A 25727-nucleotide genomic window follows, 5' to 3' on the forward strand; every position below is an offset into this window, starting at 1 on the left:
TGCAACGCATCTACTCTGAATTCCGAGAACGCAAAATCAAATGGCTTCAGAGGGCATAGGCACAAATAAGTTAACCGCAGAGTGTTCTGGTATAGTTATTAAGTGTGGAGATGAGCACCATGGTTAACTGGGAGGTGCCTTCCATACTTAGAAGCACGTTCCTTTTCTTTTTCGAGGCACTGTGTAGCATGGGCAAACTTATTCCCGTGCCTAAATTTGGCTTGCAGCCTGCCTGTCTTTACTTGCCACCAGGTAAGGCAATATACTATCTGTCCCAGATTACGTTAGTGCTTCGGAACGCTACCTGGACTCTATTTTCTATATCCCGTCACAATTGATTTTACTGAATTCTGACCTGACACTAAGGTTTGAGGAAATTTTTGGCTGGAGATCAAGGGAGGTTTCTGCCGCACTTTAATTAATTAATAGCTTTGTTTTTTTTGTTTTTTTTTTTTTTTTTAAATAAAGCAGTGAGTTTTGCTCTTCATCAAAGCTGTTGTAGTTCTCTATGGAGACATCGTAAGCCGTGATTAGATCCTATCCACACTGTCCTCAGTCCTGTACCTGTAGGAATCCGGAATCCTTGTTTTTGTTTCAGAAATAAAACTAGTGGAAACCTTCCCACCCCTACTCCGTCTGCCACTCATGCTGGCTTTCTCTTCCTTCCAGGCACATGGTAAGGTTGTACCTCTTAGTTCTACTGTAGGGGTTGACCGGAAGGAGTGCTGGCTGATGAGTCTGGAACACAGTGAGCGGTGCCACTTCTAGCCTGGAGTATTTGTTAGCAAAACCCAGCAGTGCCAGGTTTTCCTGTACTGTCACCGCTGCCAATGTTCCAGATAGTGACTGCCCTATCAGCTGAGGTCCCAGTAAGAATGACAGTGACAAGAGTCACCATGTAATTCAAAGTGGACATGCAGGTCTTTTATTGTTCTTTGTTTCATGCCAGTGAGATTTGGGGATTATGGGGATTATGGAGATTTGGGGATTACTATGTCCTATCCTAGCTTGAATCCTTATACCTACTTCCTTGCATCATTGGTAGGATAGATGTCGAGAAATTCAAGCTTAGACAAGCTCCCCGAACATGATTGCTCCCCAAGGTCAAGGAAATTTGATTCATTTGATTCTAGTCTTTATAGCCAGGATGACTGTGACTGATAATGATAAAGTCCAATTATGTGTGTGTGTGTGTATATATATATATATATATATACACATATACATATACATATGTGTGTGTATATATATAATATATTATATTATATATTATAATAATATATAGTTATAATATATAGTATTAATATATATAATTGTATTTTATCATTATCAGTATATATATGTGTGTATGTGTGTATGTATTTGTGTATATATATATGTATTTGTATATATGTATATATATGTATATGTATATATGTGTGTGTATATATATATATATATTTGGGACACAAAAAGCAGACTGTCTCTATTTTGTAATGATAACATTAAAAGTAGAATGAATACATAATCTTTCTGGGAAAAAAACTGACATAAGAAGTCCATAGAACATAATAATTCTTATATTCCTTTCTCTACATTATAAAACATTTTTTTAGAATGAGAAAGACAAGGCCTTGCAGTAACCTAGCTTTGCATATTCAAATGATAATTTATCAAACTGATCTCTTCTTAGATTATCACATGACAAGTAGGGAATGGTTTCCCTGCTCATAAAAACACTTCATTTTAACTAATGTAAGAATGTTGTTGAGGGGACTTTCATTGCATTTCAGAAGATAAAATGCTTTCCTGATCTGGTTTTGCTTCTTCAGAGTAACTGGTTTATGTGGTAAATACAATGCTCATGTCTCTTTTTCTACATTGTTTGCTAGGAAGCTGTTTGTAAGATTTTAGAATCAGTATATAGAGAGGACCTTACAATATGTATTTCACGTACTGATTTCAGTCTTAACTACCAGATAAAAGTTAAAGAGGCTGGAATACTGAAGTACAGAGAGTATTCTTATTTAGTGCATTCACAGTTGTCGATATGTAATGGTAGCCTAAAAAGAAGCAGCCTAAAACCTAGGTGATAGAAAATAGTAGTTAAGTTTGTGGGCTTTGGAACCAGACGAGTTGTATTCAAATCTGGCTTTGCAGCATGGTAGCAGTCTTAGTCAACTCAAGCTCCTATAACAGAAGACCATAGAATAGGTGCTGTAAAGACCACAGACATTTATTCTCACAGCTCTGGAGCCTGAGAAGTTGAAGATCAAGACACTGGCAGAATCAGTGTCCGGTAAGAGTCTTCCTCCTGATTCATAGATGGTGATCCTTTAGCTAGTAAAAGGCATGAAGGAGCTCTCTGGGACCCTTCCTCCAAGGGCACTAACCTCATTCATGAAGGCTGTGCCCTTACAACCTGATCATCTTCCAAAGGCACCACTTCCTAATGCTGTCACCTTGGGGGTGAGATTTCAATGTCTGAATTTTGGAAGGACATATTCAGTCCATAACAGTTACTATGAGGCAAGTCACTTTACTTAAGCAAGTTACTTTATTGTGCCTAAGTCTCATCTTTAAGATGGGAGTCATTTCCTCAATGGTGAGGATTAAAAGTGTTAATTTTAGACAGATTCAGTAGTTCTATGGACACTACTAAGAACACCTCCTGGCATGTTAAGTGTTATAATTTTTCTCTAATAATAAATGGCTGGTGATTTGAAGTCCTTCCGTGTGACATGGAATCAATTCAACATGACCTGCGAGTGCAGAGCATGATGAACACAGTCTAGGTCCTAGAAATACCAAGATGAATAAGACCTGGCTTTTGTCTTAGCCCATGGGATATATTAGCCTAAAAGGAGAAAGATACATAAAAAGATAATGTCAGTCTGGTGGAGCTAGGTCAATAATAAGATGAATAAATTGATGTTTGCTTAGACATAATTTGTTAGAATATCAGTATAGATACTTCTCATTGAAATTCTCCAGAACATACTCATTTTGGTATCCCCTTAGCCAAGGTTTTTGAAAAATAGAAAGCACTTAGAGATTGTGAAATAGAATAATTAACTAAATAAATAACATTCAAGTGGTGCTAGCCAGCAGTCATCCTGTAGAACTTGCCTATAAATACATAGAATTACAATTGTGAAGAGTGGACTGGGAAAGGGTTTCTATAAGGAAAGGGGAGGTAGAAGCTGAGAAAGCCTGTCCTGGTCTGGACATCTGGAGAAGGTTTCCTTAAGAATATTTTGTCGAAGCTGAGACCTGAAGGAAACTCAAAAGAAGGAATGTTCCAGATGAAAATAAGAGGGACGAAAAGCTGCTGAGGCAGGATGAGGTTTGTCAGTTGCTTTCAGATTCCAAAATATAAAAGAAGGGAAGTATAATTAGAGCATAATAAGCAAGTAAGGAAGTGGCATAAGATGGTAAATATCAATCCTCAGAGGCCTTCACTGACCATCCCTATCTAGCATAACTCTCTTCACCCTGCCCTTCTCTTCCCATTGCCCCATTGTGGTTTCTCTGTTGCACTTCTTTTAAATTATATCTGTGTTTTTATTGTATGATTTCCCCAAATGGAATGTAAGTTCCATTAAAGACAGATTTTATTTATCTCACTCATCTCTGTAACTACATACTAAGAACTGAACTTGGGTACATCAATGATGTTCAATAAATGTTGAATGAAAAAAAAAGATTGAATGCATGTGGTAAGAGAAGTAAGGTGGGGGCCAATCATGAAGGGCTTGACCTAAAACAGATTTGAGACTTTAAATTGAATGACAGCACAGGAAGAGTTTTAAGTGGAAGGAGACATAGATTTGCATTTAAAAATAATCACTTATTGTGATTATGTCGGGGATAGAGTTGAGGGGCTGAAGAACAGATTATTGTGGTTGAGATCAATGGGATGGCTGTAGGAAGGACAGAAAATGATAAATTTGAGAAATAGAAAGAAAGTATAAATAACAGGGCTGGGTCTTTGATATGAGAGAAAAAGAGGACTACTAGTGTGGGTATGAACAACTTCAGAGTATAGCCTTTTAATGGGGAGTAGGAGGCAGTTGTGTTTGTTTCCTATTTGTTTGGTAGAGTCTGGTAGAGCTTCATAGCTTTGTTGTTGTTCTTCTTCTTATTATTTATTTTTATTTTTTTTATCAGAGAGAGAGAGAGAGAGCAGGGGGCGGAGCAGAGGGAGAGAGAAAAGAACCTTAAGCAGGCTCATCTTCAGTGCAGAGCCCAACGTGGGGTTCAGTCCCACAACCCTGGGATCATGACCTGAACCCAAATCAAGAGTTGTACACTCAACTGACTGAGCCACTCAGGTGCTCCATAGCTTTTGTTTTTAGTCAGAGTAAATTTGAGGTGCATGGGACATCCAAAAGGTAAGAAAGCTGGCTAGAGAGTGGTCTAGTCAGCAAAACTAGATTTGGGGTCCATGAGCACAAAGGAGGAATTGAATCCATGGTAATGGATGAGGTTGAATAGGGAGAAACTTCAGAGTTAGAATAGAAGAGTGGCTGGACTGTATCCCCGAGGAACTCAGGATGAGGAGGAAGATCCCCCAAAGCAGAGTGTGTTAGAGCAGAGGAAGAGAAACCTGAAAAACATGGGTCATGGGAGCCCTGGGAAGAGTGGGCTCCAAGAAGGAAGCAACCTTCAGTATGGTGGCTTTGAAGGGGTCTCCAGGACAAAGGTCCTCCTGACTGGTGCATTTAATTAGTAAATGTTTAGGTTTTATTTTCTCATACTTTTCTATTCAAGGGGTAATATCGAGAAGGGATTGTTGCATAAAATTGAATCATGGTTCCAACAGCACATTGGACGTTGAGACTGTTGACAAGGTGGTTCAGAGGAATGAAGTGCCTCTTGATTGGAGTAAGTCTTCCCCAAGAGACAGCAACAAGTAGAGGATGGAAAGACGGTGATGAATCTGAATCACATGGGGTGTGTTGTATATCATGAGTATGTTGTGCATGTGTTGGAGTAAGAACTGTTGTCCATATTTTAGTTACTATCCCTAGAGTTCCAAACTTCCCACATCCTGAGTTTGCTGTACTGAGATGAGCAGTGAGGGTGGCAGAGGAGAAAAAGAGTTGAAATTGGCGAAGGGGGTCAGAGAAGAGGACAAGGAAAGTAAGCCCTTCAGGCTTAACACTCGGGAGCTGTTCACAATGAGCAGAACCCTGGCAGGCATAAATGACGTATACCTATCTCTGTTGTCATTGGAAATATTCATTGGATTAATACGGAAATTAAATTTCTGATTTATCTCTGGTTCACAACATTATAGATTCAGGTTGTTAAAGAATGAGCACACACTTTGTGAGTCATATTCTTCCAGGAATGGTGTAGTTTGAGATAGCATTTTTGAAATCTGTATCATATCTTCCAGGACAGTATGTATTTGAGGGCAGCCAAAGATTTCTGGCAAATTGTAGAACTCATGAGGTTTAAATCTATATTTTATAAACAATTGGACACTTAGTACAGCCCTGAAATAAAATGCCTGGAAGTCACACTTAAGATAGAGGAGGAGATGTTGATGGCTCCCTTGTTGGCATATTTCATATGTAGGTTGACACCATTGTAAGCGTCAAGAAATGACCTCTTTTTAAAAGATAATTAATCCATTCCAAGATATGAACAAAATATCACTTCAGAAAGCGAAGCTACACATAAATCATCATCTGTGATTCATTTTTCACCTGTATTTTAACATTTTACGCCTTCATTTATCTGTCCACTTATTCAGCAAATATGTGCACACATGCCAAACATTATTGCAGTGGTGAACAACTCAGAGATGACATCTGCCCACAAAGAGTCTAAACAGAAAGAGGATAAGAATAGGCAATTACAGTGTAGTGTGTTCAGTTAAGCACAAGTGCCATGGGATTCTGAACCAGACTTGGGCAAAGTCTAGCCTGAGACCTAAAAGGCCAACTGAGAAGGGTGGGAGAGGGGTTTTTCTTCACTTTACTATTTACTGCTCTCCCCATGATAGACTTCCCTCCTTTGAACCACAACCTAAATTTGATCAAGGTTTCCAAATGTTGACATCTGACAAAAATAACATCATTAAATATGAAGAATGAAGAGAGAAAAAAAAATACAGAATATACAGACAGCACAGAAATAGTCAAATTTCTAAAGCATAAGATTTTGATCTCTAAGGTACATTGAGTTCCAAGAAGTAATTAGTACATCTTTGCTTGCATCTCATCTATATTTCTGCTGTCCTGGATCCACATCTTCTTAGGGAAGGGACATTTGTTTCTATCAGTGGGGAAGCAAAGTTCTAGGTAATTATCCATTTCCCAGGAAGAATATAAAAAAAAAAAAAAAAGCTTCCCATAAATATCTTTCATTCTTAATCTCATTCCTGGCAAATGAGAGAATATTTTTTCCCACATCTCTTTGGCATGACTAAGTTATCTAACAAAATGAATTATCTCATGCTCATGGCACAAAAGGTGATGATTTTATTGATATTGGTTTCATGATACAACACTGTGTGTAATACAGGCACATACATATTCAATAAGAAAAGATACTAAAACTTACAGAAAATTTTCATCCTTAAGCAACTGACATACCGCAACATTTGTTCAATTGCATCATCAAATCACCACACCATTCAGCTGAGAGAAAAATTAAAGCAGTTTCTTAAAGGTTACTGACTTGTTCCCTCCAAAGGTCTTTGGTCTGTATGAATCTGTTTCTAGGAAATAGGGACATACTTCCTCCTTTTTACGTTCCTTTGTTTTGCTTCGCTTCTTTTTGTGTGTTTTTTTCCTATCAAAAATAGTAATACTTTTTTTTAATAATTTTAAATGTTTGTTTATTTTTGAGAGAGAGAGTGTGAGTGGGGGAGGGATGGAGAGAGACAGAGACATAGAATCTGAAGCAGGCTTCAGGCTCTGAGCTGTAGGCACAGAGCCCAACGCGAGGCTCAAACCCACAGACATGGAGATCATGACCTGAGCTGAAGTTCGATGCTTAACGGACTGAGCCACCCAGGCAGCCCCAAAATAGTAATAATTTTTAAATTTCTCTGTTCTGTTATTTTCTTTTTCCTTTCTTTATATTCTCTTTCTTACCTTTGAGGTGGCAGAAGACAGGATGACCCTGTGGAGCTAAGGGGGTAGTCAGGGTCAACGATGCTGGCTGGGGTGGGCAGGACCAGAGTCCAGGGGTCAAGGACATGGTCAGGACCAAGGCAGCCAGTGGGGACTTTGAGTGTGAGGCCTGAGTCAGTAAGGCATCTGGGATTAATGGGGCTGAGGCTGGAGGGGGCCAGCGGAATTAAGATATTAGTTACATACAGGGAGACTCTTCAAATATATGTTAAAGATAATCAGACAAGCTTGTCACTGTCCAAGAAAGTGTTACATCAGTGAAAAGAGTGAAAGCTAGAGTGAACCCTGTCATATTGAGTTGGAATTAGAGACGCCAGTGTGAATTCATGTTTTCAATATAGATAGATAAATGATAGATACAGAGATAGATGATAGACAGGTAAGTTATATATATGTTGTATATATAATAATAATTATTATATAATACATTATAATATATTATATTTCTCTCTATAATATATATTATATTATACATAATTTATATATATTATTATACATAATTATATATATGTATCATATATATGTATATATACCATTTATCATATATATTAGTTATATATGTATGTATATCATTCCTAACTCTGCCTACTAAGAGGGCCTATAAGTAGTTATACCCAGGAAACAATAAGCACACCCAGTGCCCAGATCCTTGGTTTCTAAAAGTCATTCTTCAGTTAAAAAAAAAAAAAAAGGATTCTTAGAGAAAGCCCTCAGTCAAATACTGGAACAAGAAATTACAGATGAGTCTGGAATGCCTTATGCCAGAAAGTGAGAAAGTACCCAAATCATGATGGAGACTTGCCAAAAGGATGCATGGCCTAACTTCTAGGGGCTCCTACTGACCCAATCTGTGTAATGTGAGCATCAAAATAGTGATGTTAATGCATGGTAACCCATTGAACAAAATCATTACTTGTCTATACTGATATAAGTAATGTGGAAGACAAACTTCTCTTACTGTAGAGTGCTAACTAATGAATGTAGATGGAATGATGGAATTCAGAAATCCATATGTGGGAATCATCATTGTGATAATTGATTCAGACAAAAATCATCAAGGTCTAATGGATGAAACTTAATGAATAAGAAGATATTTATTTACTCAAGAGAAACTGGTAACTTTATAATAGAGAGACCTAGTAGATAGCACCTTAACCAACTGATCAACATTGAGTGCTTTCTGATATGATACACTTGAAGAACAGGGCATCACTGTTCCTATTAAAATCCCATAACCTGAGTATAAAGTAAAGAAACATCAAATAAGCCAAAAGTGGGAGACACTAAAAAAAAAAAAAAATCTGGTCTGCACTTATCCAAAATATCAAGGTCACAGAAGGCAAGAAAAGGCTGACCATAATGTTCCACATTGAAGCCCAAAGAGATCTGACGCCAAGGGACAGCATATAATTCTAGATTAAATCCTGGACTGGAAGGACAAATGTTTTTCTGGTAAAAAGGGCATTATTTGGACGATTGCTGAAATGAGAATGGGTTTTTGGGTTGGATGGTTGTATTTTACTAACGTCAATCTGATTTTGGGGGGTGTACTAGAGTTATATAGGAGGAGATTGTCTTTTTCTTTTAGAAAATACACACAAGTATTTTAGGGTGATAAAGCATCGTGTTTGCAAATTACTCTCAAGTAGTTCAAGGAAAGGCCATAAATGATAAAGATAGAGAGAGAGAAATATATTTGACATTTGGTCAAATATTAACAACTGGAGAACTTGGGAGGTTTTTTGTTTGTTTTTTATTTTTATGTTTTTTACTGTTCCTGCAACATGTTTGCTAGTGTTAAAATTATTTCAAATTAAAAAAAGTAATGAAAACATGGAACTAACAGGTAAATGGCATTATCGATATATATATATCGAAACATATATTTCGATGTTACTTTATGCTTTCTTCAAGTGTTGTTCCAGATTTCACTGAAGGTAAAATTACATTTCCAACTTATTTTGTCTTAATCATACATTTGGTCTTGTGCCTCAGTTGACAACAAACTTTATTTAGTAAAACATACATAAGTTTTGATGTATGATTAATATATAAACTTGCACAATTAATTTCTAAAAAGTGTTTATTAAGCTCAAGAAGTATTGATCTTATTCGTTTCTTTTTCAAGATGATATAAATGGTACAATGTAGAATCAGATGTTCAGTTTTGTACTCAGTGGAAACAACAGTACAAGTCAATTTGCTCACTCTCTCTTTTTCTCTTGGCCAGGTTTCATATGTCAAAGCTATTGACATTTGGATGGCAGTATGCCTCCTTTTTGTGTTTTCAGCACTTCTGGAATATGCAGCTGTAAATTTTGTATCTAGACAACACAAAGAACTTCTGAGATTTCGACGAAAGAGAAAGAATAAGGTAGGTGATTAAATGCGTTGGGTTCACTGGGATACCAATTTTCACTGGACAGTAAATTTGTTACATTTAATACAGTGGCACAGAGAGGAAATGGAATCTGAGGACCCAATCATAAGAATATTCCTTTGGTTTTGTCCAATCGAAACTGAAATTGTCAAAAATAGCTTCAGGGAGAAAATGGTGACACCTAGGTCTACTTTACACAACATATCTGGTGACATGAGAATTTATCAACTTCTTTCTAATGTACTTCCTGGAACAACACCATTTTTTGCTTCAATTAACAAAATATATCATTTCTTACTTGCAGTGTGAGGATCTTACTGATGGTCTGACTTAACATATCATCAAATATAACTATTAAAGTTGTTCCTTTTCATCAAACTAATTCCTTTAATTGTTTCCATAAACCAATATCTATTTATTAATGCTATGATACTCATGTAAAAGTATGTGGAAAAGTTTATGCATACTTTTGTGTTGTTAAGTTGTTTATTCTGAAGCTCTATGGGAAACACAAGAAGGTGCTATTTTTGCCTGGCTACACCTGTTAAATGAAACCCAGAAGAAATTGTATTTAGAACATCATTAGAAGACCACAAGAAGTTGTAGAAATAATCTCATAATTGAATGTAGATGTGCAGAATGGGGTCGTTCCCCTCTATTAATACTTGTAATGTCATCTCTGTTTATATGTGCACATACGTCCAATCAACCCCCTTTACTTTTCTGTAAGGGAAAATTTCTATTGACCAGCATATCTATGAGTTTACTTCTTTTAATATGAAAGTGCCAACTGACATTTAAAAGCAAATGGACTCACATGCAATAGAGAAATGTCAAAGCTGTATGCACAGGAGAAACTGTGTCTAGAATCCCATATATTGGAATATTTAAGTCAAAACATGCTCAAATCTTCAACAGAGTAGTTTGGTTCCTATAGTATGCACTTTTAAGGATGTTGAAAGGATTTAATTTTTTTAAGGATTCCTTATAGTTTCTGAATTATTTGCTGCAATTTATATGTTCCTTAAATTTTGTAAACCCCAAGCGCCTGATCTCTCAGTACTGAGCAGTAAACATATTCTAACATGATAGTGTATTCAGTCCTATCTATTTGACTCCCCCAAATCATAAAAAATACCCAATTCACAATAGCATGGAAGGAACATCAGGATTGTGATTCTCTGAGCAACACATTGGACTAACACAGTGCTTGGGCTTATATTTGATCAAGTTGTTATGAAAATAAAAGCACATTATTTATACATTGAAACACAATTTGATGGAGAGATTAACTTTTCTTTATCCTCTTCTCCCCATCACACCCCCATCTACTGGTTTCCTTGTACCTTTCTCATTCTTTTACTGTCTCTTTCCTCTCCTTCTTTCTCCCTTCCTACTGTCTACTTGCTCTCCTTTCTCTCATGACACTTGGCACTGGCTGAAACACTATCACAGAACAAAAACAAATTCTCTATCACAAGGGTTCAGCTTCTGTTTTTTCTTTCCTTTTAAATGACTGATAAAGACCATTTTTTCCTTCTAATATTAATACGAAGTAATGCTTATTTCCTCTTCTCATTTTGGTTTGCTTTTTTGCTTTTATTGTCCATTTCTCTACCTCCCTCCTCATTTCTATACAATTTTAAGTGTATCAGCCAGGTGCTGAGAAGTATTAGGTACATGGTGTCCAAATGAGGGCTAAGAGCTCGGGCATTTTCCACACCTACCACACATCCAACAGCCATAGTGTCCAATGAGTAACATGATAGACTGTATTGTAAGTCTAGATGCTCAACTCTGGTCCCTCCTCAAAAAGGATTATCCTACCAAAGCAGCTCTTTAATTTTACTACCTATGAGAATATCAGGATACATACTGAAGCCCATTATTCTTTAGTTCACAGAAAGACGACAAGATTAAATTTTCTAGTGAGAGGCTCTCTAGGAAAATACGGAAATGCACAAATAGTAATACCTTATTATTTTCTAACGACCAGTTGAAATATACAGGGAGCAAATAATGTAACTGAGATTTAGTGCAGGAAAAAAAAATAGCTTTCTTTTTTAAGTTCATTTCATACTTTGGGGGTTGCATACCTTGCATATGTGAAATCGATTAATGTGTATGTGAAAATGATATATGCAATTAAAACCAATTGTGCAATTATATTTACTCATATATGACTTGATTCTCTGGTTTCTCAATCCCTCTTGGTCCACTTTACCTTCCCACAGACAGAAGCTTTTGCATTGGAGAAGTTTTACCGTTTCTCAGACACGGTAAATTCACTTTCTTAACTCTAAGTAGAGGAATGTGGTTATCAGTAAAAAAGCAGACAGCATATTCTGCACCCAGGCAGTGTTTGGTGGGGAAACATAGCCCCTTGTATATTTAAATCCAAACAACCACCATCCCCCTTCAGCTAAGGATATTCTCGTCAAATTCCATTTGTCTTCCCTCACGCAGTGAAAAGATATTTAAACATCCTTCATCTTATCAACTGAGATAGTTGATGGATCAAAATGATTTTTAAGTATATGTTAAACAGAAATAACACATACAATCTTCTAATAGTCTCCATGAAGGAAATAATCATTTGCTTTCGCAAAATTAGTTCAAAAATTAAGGGAAAATTTATTTGCACAAAGAAGTTCTAACTGTAGCCTTTCTTGTCAGAAAATAGAGACCTAAAAATAAGGCAAAAGTAAAATGCTTTGTCCAACCCGTGTATCTTTAGAATCCATTCTTAATGTTGAGATTCTTTATAATAAATGAAAGAGTTTGGTTTGGATAGCAGCATCCTTTGAACTGTTTGGTGAAAAAGAGATCACGAGGTCACATGTCCAAGTATAATAGCTAAACAGTTTGAAAGTTAATCTATACGAGAGCATATTATTTGCTTGACTTGGCCACCTATGATATAGCATTCAGTGGTTGAATTGAAACACGTTCAAGCCAAGAATTTGGGCTGGGGAATCACAAACAGTCCAGTCTACTAAACTAAAATTTCTGGAATAAAGTGCATTTAAAAATACCTCCCCAGATGATTCTGGCTCACATCTTGGTTAAGAATACATACAGTGTTAGATGAACAGATAGGAAACATGTTACATTCATCTAATTGAAGGATTCTTAATGTCATAGCAGGTATCTAGGGCCAGTATTATTTTCAAGCACTTACTAAATTTTCTTATAATATATAATTGTTCAACTAATTTTTCTACTAAAATTGCAGATTTGTTCCCAGCATAGCTAGCCACATCTCCTTTATTTTTTCATCCCTGAAAAAAAAAAAAATCACTTGATTCAATTACTTTTACTTAATTATCTTAAATATAAATTTTAAGAAAAAATGTAATTGCATTGTATTTGCATAACACAAATAGTAGCCTCTTTGGGAGACAATATACTTAAACCCCTAGTAATTAAGCAGTTAATGCCTATAGGAACTTTAGTTCCTATATATTTAATTAAATATTTAATTTAATTCCTATATATTTAATTAAATATTGCTGTACAAAACAATGCAAAAAGAACTCTGATAAAAAATTGGGTTTACCTCAGCAACCATTATAAATACTTAGTTTTAAAAAAGAAACAAAATGGTAATGCAAATACATTCATGGGAAATTATATGAATTCCACTTTTTTCATAATATTCCAATCCTTGTGCAAATTTGGGGATGATTATTTTGACTTTCTGAAAACTATTTTTCTCAAACTAACAAGTCTTTGAATTCATCATTTTTAAAACCTGTAACTTGCTTAGAAACAGCCTGAGCAATCCAAATCTTTAAATCAAAGTAATCTAAATGAGTCTAAACGTTTATCCAATACCCTATATTTTCACGAGTACTGGTTTACATAGCTTTTTTCAAGCGCTCTGAATTGGCAGAATAGGCAAAGTAAATAAAATAGCCTCAGTATAAAAAGTTTGTCACAACAGGGGGCCTTATACTAATGTAAATATTATTCCTAGAAAACTTTTAACTTGGTTCAGAATTGGCTTAGCATTGTGTGGAATCTCTTATATTTTACTTTTTCTCCATTAAGGTATGAGCGAGTGAATCTTTGGTCTATTGTGAAAGAATACAAGTTTGCTCTTTTATCCAAATTTCCCCACCCCACACTGTCATAGCCTGCTGTGTGCCGAGTACCCACTGCACCATGTCGTAGACGCTTACCCCCAGTGCTGTATATGTGTGGGTGTATGCATGATATGAAAGTGTTTTGGTTAGAAGTTGCTCTTCCCACATGTGGTGTCATTACTTTAGTCCTGCAGGGTTATAAAGGTGTGCCCAAAATGTTTCTAAATACATGTTATTTGTGGAGAGAAATGGATGATGGGGGGTTGCTTTCATGCATTTGACAAAGCTTCTTCTGCATCACAGTGTAATGATGCAATGGTTTACTGAGAGAAAACGTATTCACACAGTATTCCAGTACCTCTGTCTTCCTGCTTGTTATTGTGTGTCCATTGCTATTTATATACTCAAATGAAAGAAAAATGAGCCATTAGTTCTGGATGTGAGAAATAACGGCCAAGTTTATATTTTGCTAAGCACAATGGTTATCTTGGGGGATGGGTTAAATGGGTGATGGGTATCTAGAAGGATACTTCTTATGATGACCACTGGGTGTTATATGCATGTGACAAATCACTAAATTCTATTCCTGCAAGCAGTATTACACTATATTAACTAAGTAGAGTTTAAACAAAAATTTGAAAAAAAAAAAAAGATATCATTGACTGCATTTTGACTATCTGTACAAAAGCTTGTCATTATTTTATTGACTTATGTATTTATATGCTGTCTTACCTCAAAAATAACTCAAGGTAACTTCTAAGAATAACAAATAGTTGTTTTTTCTGCCCTGTACAGTTTTTCGACTCTATAGTTTTAGGACACAGACACACGCACACACACACACACACACACACACATATACATATCCATAAATATATATATATATGTATATATATCCATAAATATATTTATATATGTATATACATCCATACACATATATGTATGTGTATATACATACAGTATTTTGAAGGGATGAGGCTCCATAGACAGTTGAAAGCAACGTGGTACCCATATATATTAAATTATATAACAAAGTTTCCATTTAGCTCAGTTTATGCTATACTCTGGAGTATAAGATAATTTTTACGTAGGAAAATACTTCCTACAAATTTCTTTGATACATGCCCAAGGAAGAGTAGTTTCCCAATCATTTCAAACTAAATTATATTTGAATGACTCTGATATGGGAGGGGTTCAAAATTTCATCCTCTCAAGTAAACCAAAAATTGTTAGAATTTAACGATTTCCTGCAAACAAATATTTAGGGTCTGTGTTAAACACAGCTAGATCTTGGAGCTATATCCTCTCTGAAATATCTATTTAGGAAAATAGCATTCAATAAAATAATGTAACCTGTACTTAATCTAATTTCACATGCATTATAGTGACTTCCATCTCAAAGTTAACTAAAACACATTTACAGCTTTTTACATATGTTGTCTATCATAACATATTATCTTATGTCTCTCTTTAATTCGAGTTGGCACTGAACGAATCTGGCATATCGTGCTAGAAATAGATACATGAGTATTTAAAAGAATTATTTCCTTGATTTCTCATCAATCTCCTAAAATGTATGCATTCCATCTTTGTTTTATTTTATCTTAGAATTCATCTTTTTAAGCCTACATTTTACCATGTAAATAATTTCCAAACCATTTCTGAATCTAATTTCAATATATAAACATAAACTTGGCTAATTCATAACTAATGCATGTCATCAATAATAAATGCAAAGTTCTCATGAAAACTGGATTTTAAATAATTTTATATTGACAATTGGCTTGCAACCATAATGTATTTTTAATCTCATCTATAATTGTATTCTTTGAAGCTTTCCATTTTAAAATAATACGGAAATGTATATAGATGTATTAAACTGATATGTATTTTGGAAAAAGAATTTTTATTTATTTATTTTATTTTTTTTTTTAATTTTTTTCAACGTTTATTTATTTTTGGGACAGAGAGAGACAGAGCATGAACGGGGGAGGGTCAGAGAGAGAGGGAGACACAGAATCGGAAACAGGCTCCAGGCTCCGAGCCATCAGCCGAGAGCCCGACGCGGGGCTCGAACTCACGGACCGCGAGATCGTGACCTGGCTGAAGTCGGACGCTTAACCGACTGCGCCACCCAGGCGCCCCGGAAAAAGAATTTTTAATTCATTCCTATATTTCATCTTACCTCAGAATTTTCTAAGTGATGGAGATCTTCCCAACAAAAATAAGCCACTGTTACGTTTATTAGTAAATTTTTTTTTTTCAAAATCCACACACTTTGAAACCCTGTAAATGGAAATGAACAGCAATTCACTTTTCCTTCCTTTGTTACTCTCCTAAATGGCAATTAGAAGTTACAGAAAATTGTTGAAACAGAAAGACCTTTGGCATAATTACTTGACATCTTGATTGTATACAGAACACCCAAAGGCACCTACCAGGGGAGAAACATTAGGATGAAAATAATGCAGTTAATGCTGTTGTACCCCACAGCAGTTCACATAATAAATCATCATTCATGCTGTCATAGAGTCTTCATGTTTTATTATCACTCACTAGCAAACTTCATGCTTTCACCACTTCCACACCCAAAAATAAGATTTTGGCCATTTTTAAGGACTAAGAAGGGGATAGGAAATAAATTCTTATATTACTTGTATGTTAATATGTATTTGTTATATGATGGAGATGAAGTAATTCAACTGAATGACTGTCTCTGCCCTTGGGTTTTTTTTAATAGTTTATTTATTTATTTTGGGAGAGAGAGAGGGAGACATAGAATCCCAAGCAGCTGTCAGCACAGAGCCTGACATGGGGCCCAAACTCACAAAGCCTGAGATCATGACCTGAGCTGAAACCAAGAGTCGGGTGCTGAACCCACTGAGCCACCCAAGTGCCCCTAGACTTGGATTTTCTATTTTCAATATTTCTAGTTATACTATGCATGTTCCATGAGTCACTCTTTGACATCACTCTCTAATAAAATGAAAAAGCATGTAGCATATTTCACAATGTGATCTTGATGTGTAATTACTGAAACATTTTTCTCACTTTCAAACTTAGTGAAAACAGGTCTCCTGTATAAAGAATTGCACACTAACTAAATGGGTTTTTACGATCTTCATTGCCTCCCCTTCTAACTTGCTTAAAGCATAGTAAGTGATTTTACTTGTGAGTAAATTAAGGTATGTCTTCAATTTTACTTTTTAAATCAGCCATGTTCTTTTGCTCATTTTTTGCCCATTTTAATTCATTCTATTTAATTTTTATTATTACCTATATCTTGGGTTGGAAAGTGCCTTACTTTTATCAACATTAAATATTGGCTAACATATAGTGTTTGAGTCAAAAGTTTTAGATGTTGGTCTAAATACTTCACATGTTTGACCTTCAGTCTATTAGAAACTCAAGCTGAAGATATCTCCAGAAAACTGAATTATTTCAAACAAATATTTGAGTACTAATTGGAATAAAGAATTTCACTGCACATTTGCATTTCAAATGTCAATCTTGAGTCAGATTGTAAATTTGGACCATCTAATATTTTTGAGATGAAAAGGATATATTTGGAAATGACTTCCTATATAGCACACACATATTTTTATAATGCAAATGCCCAATTTATTTTCATGTTTTTTAGAATGTAAGTTCTCCTCAACACCTTGTTTTTGTTACCATTACTAGGAAATAAGTATTTGAACAAGACATTTTCATGAGGGAAATGTTTTCATTGAAGTTCAAAGTGTTTCTATTTCTCCAGCACCACAATTAATCGGAAGTATGATGTTAGTGAAACCATATTCCGGATGCTTTCGAAAACAGTAATGCACTCTATCATGCTGTGACACATAATTATGCAAAGTCCATTGCCCAGGATATGTTTTGGCCCATGGTAGATTTAAAAATGGATAAAAATACAGATCCTATAAATAACCTTACACATAACATTACCTAGAAGCAGCCTTAGGTAACACAGAAAATTATTTAAAAATGAAATAGTAGTTAAATACTAACACAAAAGTCATCCCAGAGTATGTGTTCATAAACTGCCACTTAAAAATGTAAATTTGAGTGGAATTCAAAAGATGTTTCTTCACTAAATTCAAGCCTGCTTGGACAGATACATTAATGCCTCTTGGAAACGCTTGTAGAATTTGCTGTGCATTATGATCACCTAGAAAACTTGCTGGGAATGCAGATTTCTGGGACAACCTAAAGGCTGATGAGTACAAATCTCCACAATTGCCATTCAGAAAACTGGATCTCTGCAACCCGTCCCAGTGATTCCAAGGCAGGTGTTTTGTGGACCGCAGTGTGAGAAACATTGCCCTCCCCCAGGCTGTCATTATTGCATGCACATAGAATGCTGGTGATTTGACAGGTTGTTGCCAAATTTTATGAGGAATCAATGCTACATAAAGACGATTAAATTTAAGTTGTTCAAATGTGTCATTTTTCTATGAAAACCGACATCTAGAGGTCAAGTAGCTTTGTTCATTACAGCACTATAGCCTGATTACAGGTTTGAGAACGCAGTCATGGTTACAAGACAGAAATAAGCTTTAGTCTCATGTCATTTATTTAACTTTTAGAAGGATAAAAGTCAGGACAAACAGCAGATAAAGTATCTTCGTCTAATTGGAAGTCCTCACGGGACTCAAGCACGCAACATGTTTTGTCCCCTCACTCACAGGGAGCATGGATGTCTTCCTAGTTTAAAGAAATAGATATGATCTATCTATTAATATCATCTAATATAAATATGATCTAATAGTAGATCAGAAGCAGCAATGATCCCATCAGCTAGAAAATGTAATCATGGGCCCAGAACCATTATATCAGGTATATAATATATATCTGATATGCTATATCAGAACCATTATAATGCAAAAGAAATGTCTGTAAGTGGGAATAACAAAATAGTGTCACAGCATTGCTCCCAACCCCCCACATTTCAACCACCAGAAACTAGAAACCTTGTTAAAGGCATTCTTTGTTGCTGTCACTCGTACTCAAGTGATCTACACACTCATCCTGTGAACTAGCCAGCTCTTTATGTCCTTGCTGTCCTGTCTTTAGTAATAAGTGTTTTAATTCCTCATTCCAGTTTCTATTTAAATGCCCTCACTCTGTTGCACTCTTGGGCCATTTTGTTCACTGGTCATGTTTAAATGTGTTCTTTTGTTCCATGAGATCTATTCCGGGAGCCCAAACTGATATAAAAATGCTTTGTTCCAAGCCATTAATAGTATTTTCATCTGTGGCTTCTGTTATGGTATAAAAAAAAGCCCAAGATGGACTCCGTCTATTTCTGCTAAAATCCACGGAATCCTCCAGGAGCCGTAGTCAAAGACCTTAGCATTCCATCTGCCAGCAATGTGTTAGCACTTATCCTCAGGAGATTTAATTCCAAGGCAATTTTCAAGCAATATTTTCCTTCATTAATATTCAGGTCAAGCTGCCACCACATCAATGATGCAACAGAGGAATATATCACAGTTCTGTCCATTGTCGCATGGCCTGGACACCATCATGGCTACATCCATGGCCGGTCCAAGACATCTGTTTTGGCACTCTATTCTCCTTCTGAGCTAACAACCAGGAAAACATTACTTGACTTAATTTAATTGTACCCTGGAATTTTTATAAGGAACTTCATCTCCCACCGTGGGATGTTGTTAATTGTTCGTTTCACCTGGGCCACTTGCCTGACCGTAAGGCAACGCCACTGGCTAGAGTCAAGAGCTTTGAATATCCAGATATTGCTGTGAGAGCAACACTTCGGATACTGCCACATACACCGGTTCTCAAGCCAGTTCATTTTGTGGACTTACCTCGCTTTCAACGACAATTATTTAGTAGACTGAAGGTGTGCTTTAGCTCCTGGCCTTCTTTTTTTTTTTTTTTTTTAAATTTTTTTTTCAACATTTATTTATTTTTGGGACAGAAAGAGACAGAGCATGAATGGGGGAGGGGCAGAGAGAGAGGGAGACACAGAATCGGAAACAGGCTCCAGGCTCTGAGCCATCAGCCCAGAGCCTGACGCGGGGCTCGAACTCACGGACCGCGAGATAGTGACCTGGCTGAAGTCAGACGCTCAACCGACTGCGCCACCCAGGCGCCCCAGCTCCTGGCCTTCTATGTAAAAATTTCTACTGGTGAACGAGGTGACCAGCTTTGTCTCAGTGGGAAGAGAATCATGAGATTCATACCTCTCTGGATAGCTCCAGCTGGAGATTCCACCTCTGGTCCATTGTGGAATAAGCTACCTTTTCACGGACATGACGTACTTCGCCTGAGTAGTTCTCCTTCGCTTGTTCCTAAAGATACCGTTTTCATTTTATCAGGGAACTTAGACTGAAATACCTTTCTGACCTTGCCCATCATAGGACGATAGGTTTTTTTAAGCCTAAATAAAGTCTGATGCCCTGTGGGTTCCTTCAGTTTGGAAACTGCTTCTACCAGAGCACAAGAGAGTATCAGTAGTTGCCATTCAAATAGATCAGAGAGATTTCCAGTCTAGAATTCTGGCAGCCGTCTCACAGTACCACTGTGGAGTCTTCTTCAGAAATTCCAGTCTGCGTGTGTTTTCATAGCAGATGCCTCTAGAGCTGATGGATTTTAAGGCGTCAGAGAGGGAACTTGGGCTATTTGTTGCCTGCCTCAGACCTGTCACAGTTCGTTCGCCCATGTTCCACTTTCAAATTCATTCTGTCTTCCAGTCACTTTATACAAAATGGTCAACAGGAATCAAAATGTATCTGCCAAATTACAAATAGTGTTACAAGCTGTTTTTCTCATACGGGGATGCAGAAGAGATAATGGTTTGTCCTTTATTGTTTGTAAATCATTCCTAATGGTTTCCTCCAATTTTTTCTGGAAATTGGTCTGATGGGGCTGGGCCCTGAATTTTAACCAGGTTAATTAGTTACCTTTACCTAGTCACATGGGCCACTAGTTACGAAACCCTCCCTTGACTTTCTCCTCAGAGAGAGAAACTACCATTTATCATTAACCAACTTCCTTCTGACAGTGACCTAGACCAAACTCTTTCAAACCGGTTTGTGATAATAAGCTGGAGATTTCACGTTTCCTTAACTGGGTCTACACCACATGAAGATACACAGTGTCAGGCTTTTTTCTTTATATAAACCTAACAGGAAAACCCTAGTCCAGTCTGTTAAGTATACCAGTGCCTCGGGGAGCCTGGCTGACAGTGGAGTATGTGACTCTTGATCTTGGGGTTGTGAGTTCAAGCCCCATGCTGGGTGTAGATATTACTTAAAAATGAAATATTTTAAAAAAGGCATACCATCCTCCTTTGTCCTTCTGAAGCTCTTCAGTTTTTACTATTTATCATGGTAGAGGCTGTTGAGGGACTTCTTTAGTGACCCCAAGTAGTCAGCAGTCAGACTGTAGGATATATGTAGCTTTATCATAGACCAGATAGAGCTATTCTAGAGAAAATTAATGAAGGACTTAGCACCCCTGCTTCCACTATTTCTTTAATCAGAACTAAGAGTCTCATTTACTTTCCTGGAATCTTTTTTTTTTTTAATGTTTATTTATTTTAGAGAGAGATAGAGTGTGTGAGCCGGGGAGGAGGAGAGAGAGACAGAGGATTCACAGCAGGCTCTGCACTGAGAGCAGAGACCCAATGCAGGGCTTGAACTCACGGAACTGTGAGATCATGACCTGAGCTGAAATGAGACACTTAACACACTGAGCCATCCAAGTGCCCCGTACCTTCCTGGAATCTTGTACTGTTTAATAGTCACCACAAAGGAAGGTTTAAGCAATTCTAATGGCTTCCCATTTAGTACATCCAGTTGTAACTGGGCTAGGAAACAACTGCCCGAGATTAAGTTCAAACCAGAAGTGGCAAGATCCTTCATGCATGTGTCATGTCGTTTCCACTTATGCATTTAGCCAAAGGTGATACCATCTGCTGGATATTCCACTCCGAGCTGGGCAAGGAGAGCCCAGCCTTCAAACCAGTCTTCTTTGTTTCAACTGCCTTCATGGATGGAGTAAATTCAGCAGCCCATATCAGTGCCTTTTGTTTCCTTTCCCCACCGGCATCATTGATTTAACTTCTGAGATGAAAGCAGCATATTTAACAGGGTTCCTTAAAGGAAGCAGCTGCCGGAACTGGAACAGATTTCCTTCCTCCCAGCTGGCAAAAATGTGCCAGGAAATCTTTCATAGGACTCCTGTCAATTTTTCTGTGTCTTAAAAGCCACCTAAAGAGAGCTAATAGATTTACCTCTGGCCATGATCTTTCTTGTGAATAGCCCAGAATTTTTGCCCATCGGCAAAACCCAGCATGGCAGCTATAAAAGCAAATGTACCCATGAATCATGTGTAGCTTCCTGCCTTTCCAGAAGGAGAAGTACATGGGGAACCCACGCCTGGAGGACTCCCCTAATCATAGTGTCTGCCAGAGTTTAAGTCAGAGAATGTGGTTTGGCTAGGCTCATTTTTATTTATCACATGGCCAGACTAGGTTTGCTACTTCCCTTAACGTAACTACTTCTGCTGTTCAATGTCACAGCAGTGGGAGAACCAGGAAGCTGGTCCTCAGCATAGATTCATACCACCCCAGACTTTACCTGCTCCAAAAGGGTCATTGGTTACATGCTGGCCAGTAGCTGCAGCACATTAGAAGTCAGCATTCACAGCTAACATTGTTTTTCATGCTGCAGTGTGTGTATATATATATATATATATAGTATATATATATATATATATATATATATCCCTATGTCAATCCTAGAAAGCATAGACCACAGATATCAGTTGGTACTTCACAGTAAAGAGATCCCGCTTCTTTATGTTATAATTGCTTCATACAAAATGGTAGCCACAAGCCACATGTGGCTATTGAGCACTAGAAATAGAGTCTGAGGGGCCCCTGGGTGGCTCAGTCAGTTGGAGCCTGCTTCGGATTCTGGGTCTCCCTCTCTCTCTGCCCCTCCCTTGCTTGAACTCTGTCTCTCTCTCTGTCTCTCAAAAATAAATAAACCTTGAAAAACATTTAAAAAAATAAATACAGAGTCTGAACAGAGGTGTATTAAAAATATATGCTTATTTCAAGGACTTAGCATGAAATAAAGAATATAGAAGATCTCCTTTTTACTTTGAGTAAATATTTAAATCATATTAGGACATACTAAGTTAAAGAAAATGTAATACTGAACTTAATTTCATTTGGTTTCTTTCAACTCATTAAAATGGTAGATAGTGTAAAATTTAAATTGAAAATTATACACACGGTGTTCATGTGTGGCTCCCAGTATATTTCTATTGGACAGGACTACACAATACTCACTAGTTTCCAGTGTTGTTGGCCTAAGGTTGCAAAGAAGTAACATCAGGGATTAAATGCAATGTTCTTCTAACTCCCAAGTGGACTTGACACAGGCCATGAAGCCACTTGCTTTACTTGCTCTAATTTCTCTTTCTACCAAGTGGTTTCAGTTTCACAGATAATCAACTAAATAGGAGACAAGAAAATTGTATTTTGAGCCATTTTCCCCTCGGTTTTATCACCTGGTCTCCTTCGGTTTTATCTCGTTAATCACCCGTCTACCAATTCAATAAGGGATCATTCTCTGTCTTCCACATTGCTATAGTAAGATTTATTCCCAGTTATTTTCCGTGGGACTTTGGCTATCTCAACCCCAGGGGGGATCAGTATCAACATTCTTATCAAATTCCCTCCCTGAACTTTGGGCCATATTGGGTCTGAAAGGATCTGAAAGCCAGGTCAGCTTCTGTCACCACCGTTGAAATGCGGGGTTAAATTTGTCAATCAGACCCTCCAGACACACTGGGCTTCACTGGGTCCTACAGGAGCATGTGAGGCAGCCGGCACATCAGAGGTAGCGTTTTCTCATCTCCCCAGGAGGCAGGGCAGTTACTCATGAGCACAGCTGCTTTGGGCCTCATCCACAGGCGCATGTAGACGCGCTGCCACGGACAAACGTCAGAGCATATGTTATCACATTGACACAAAGAAGCCACAGCCCTTATTTCTTACCAGACTTGTCTACGTTCTGGTCACGTAGCCCAAGGGCCTTCAGGCCATCACACAGCGGTGCCCTGTGCAGTAAATGAAGCAAACTCCACCTTCCCCATTTAGTGAGCTCTATTGTTTTTAAGGAAATGATGCTGAAAGGATCAGAAGTCATTTATCAGCCCAGGCCCTGAGATTAACCCTCTACTCACAGTTAGTGGAAAGATGCCATGGAACATAATGTGGTTGTTCACTGAATATCTTAAATCTTGAAAAGATTGTCTCTGTTTTGAGATGGAGAACTGGAGCGGGCCGCGGCCCGCCGGCGGAGTCTCTAAGAGTTTGAACATAGTTAAGTTCTTCCGAATTGATGGTTAGAAAGGTAGTCAATGGAGGTAGGTGGTTAAAGACACAAACTTCCGTTTGTAAGATAAATAAGCACTAGGAAAGTAACGTACAACATGATGACTATAGCTAATGCTGCTGCATGATCTACAGGAAAGTTGTTCAGATAGTAGATCCTAAGAATTTTCATCCCAGGGAGAATTTTTTTTTCTTTTCTTTTTTTTCTATCTGTGTGAGGTGACGGATACTAAAACTACTGTGATAATCATTTTATCGTATATGTAAATCAAACGGTCATGCTGTATACCTTAAACTTGTACAGTAATGTATGCCAGTTGTTTCTTAGTAAAGCTAGGGGGAAAAAAATAAATGGATTCTACTTTACTAAATACAGTAGAATCCTAAAATTCTAGCATTTTTGTAACCCATCTCTTAATTGGTTCAACTAATATGTCAACACCTCATTGTAAATGCTCATTGAGAAATTATCTTTTGTCCTATTTTGAGATGGCTTTTTTTTGGACACATGGGTTGATATAGGTTAAAAGGCTATTTTATATATCCTTCAGCATTCAGCTGATTTGCACCCAAAAGTTGTACAAATTCTCCAATGATCTACACTTTTTTTTCTGAAATGCAAACAGCAGCATGATTTCCTACATTATAAGGAAACTGTTTTAGCACTTACATAGGAACAGCTTAATTTCTTGTATATCCACTTTTTTCTGGGACATAAAAAATTCGAGGCAAATAATACTTTAGACTTAAAATTTCCATGGAAACTAAAAAAAAAAGCCAGTATAAATGAACATCTTTTTTAAAGAGTACTGAAAATTCAGTTTCCAATTTTTATAAGATTACAACAGTAGTTAAGTATAATTAGGATCATCGGCTTTTACTTCAGATTTGTTTCCTCACAATTCAATTGCTTATGCATCTTACAGTTCAGCTGTTTCCCAAGAATTATTTGTTTTTATTTTTCATGTGAAATTGCCTTACTCCATTATTCCCAAAAAACTATTTCAAACATTATTACATGAACTTTGATCGTCTTCTCATGTTCAGAATCCATTTTAATTTCCATTTTTCAGTTTCATATTTTGTAATATACATTTTATTGAGCGTCTGCTTAAACAGACCCAAAATAATATTTCAAGAGTTTGAGCCAATTACTTTTGTATCCTATATTACCATTAAAAATTACTTTCATAAAGGAGAGCTTTGACAACTTTAAAACAACTTTAGAAAATGTCATCTTTTAAATTTTCAGTTTTAGTAGCAAAAAAAACCCCTAATTAATTGGCAGTTGTCTATTGTTACATTATAAATAAATGAATTAAATTAAATTATTCATTAATGAATTTCATTATAAACTCTAAATGCCATGTTTTCCTATCATGAACACATTTCATTTATCATATTTTTATTAAGTAAATTTTGGTTCAAATTTTGGTTTTCTTTTCACGTATGTATATGGAGAATTCTTTAATTTGCAACATTTAAGAGAAAGGTAACAATATCTTTCCAGAACATGAAATAAACTTCAGCCAAATTTCATTCATAATTTCAACTCAGTCCATGTACCTGAAAAATAATCGCATATAAACTAGAATATATGACTATCTTAAGTCTTCTAGATAGTTTAGTGTAAAAGATAGAAGCCACGTTAGGTGAGGATAAAAAAACCCAAACAGCGTTCTTGAGCTAGAGTGTATTTTCCAATGAAGTCATATAAAAATTATAAGAAAGAAACATTAAAGTTTGCC

At 36.7% G+C, this 25727-nt stretch overlaps 1 protein-coding gene across 2 annotated transcripts in view; it reads left to right on the forward strand.

The window, feature by feature from the left end:
- Positions 1 to 25727, forward strand: part of GLRA3 (glycine receptor alpha 3) — a 198818-nt gene that overhangs the window by 169294 nt on the left and 3797 nt on the right. Inside the window, exons 8-9 of one of the 2 annotated variants that reach the window (XM_040470106.1) lie at positions 9361 to 9504; positions 11745 to 11789. In XM_040470106.1, the coding sequence (XP_040326040.1) occupies positions 9361 to 9504; positions 11745 to 11789 (189 nt within the window). The remainder of the gene's footprint in view (positions 1 to 9360; positions 9505 to 11744; positions 11790 to 25727) is intronic. The other variant, XM_040470115.1, reaches the window with a different exon arrangement.

Source organism: Herpailurus yagouaroundi, unplaced genomic scaffold (genome assembly GCF_014898765.1).
Source record: "Herpailurus yagouaroundi ecotype Mexico unplaced genomic scaffold, PumYag 28, whole genome shotgun sequence".
Lineage (NCBI taxonomy): Eukaryota > Metazoa > Chordata > Mammalia > Carnivora > Felidae > Herpailurus > Herpailurus yagouaroundi.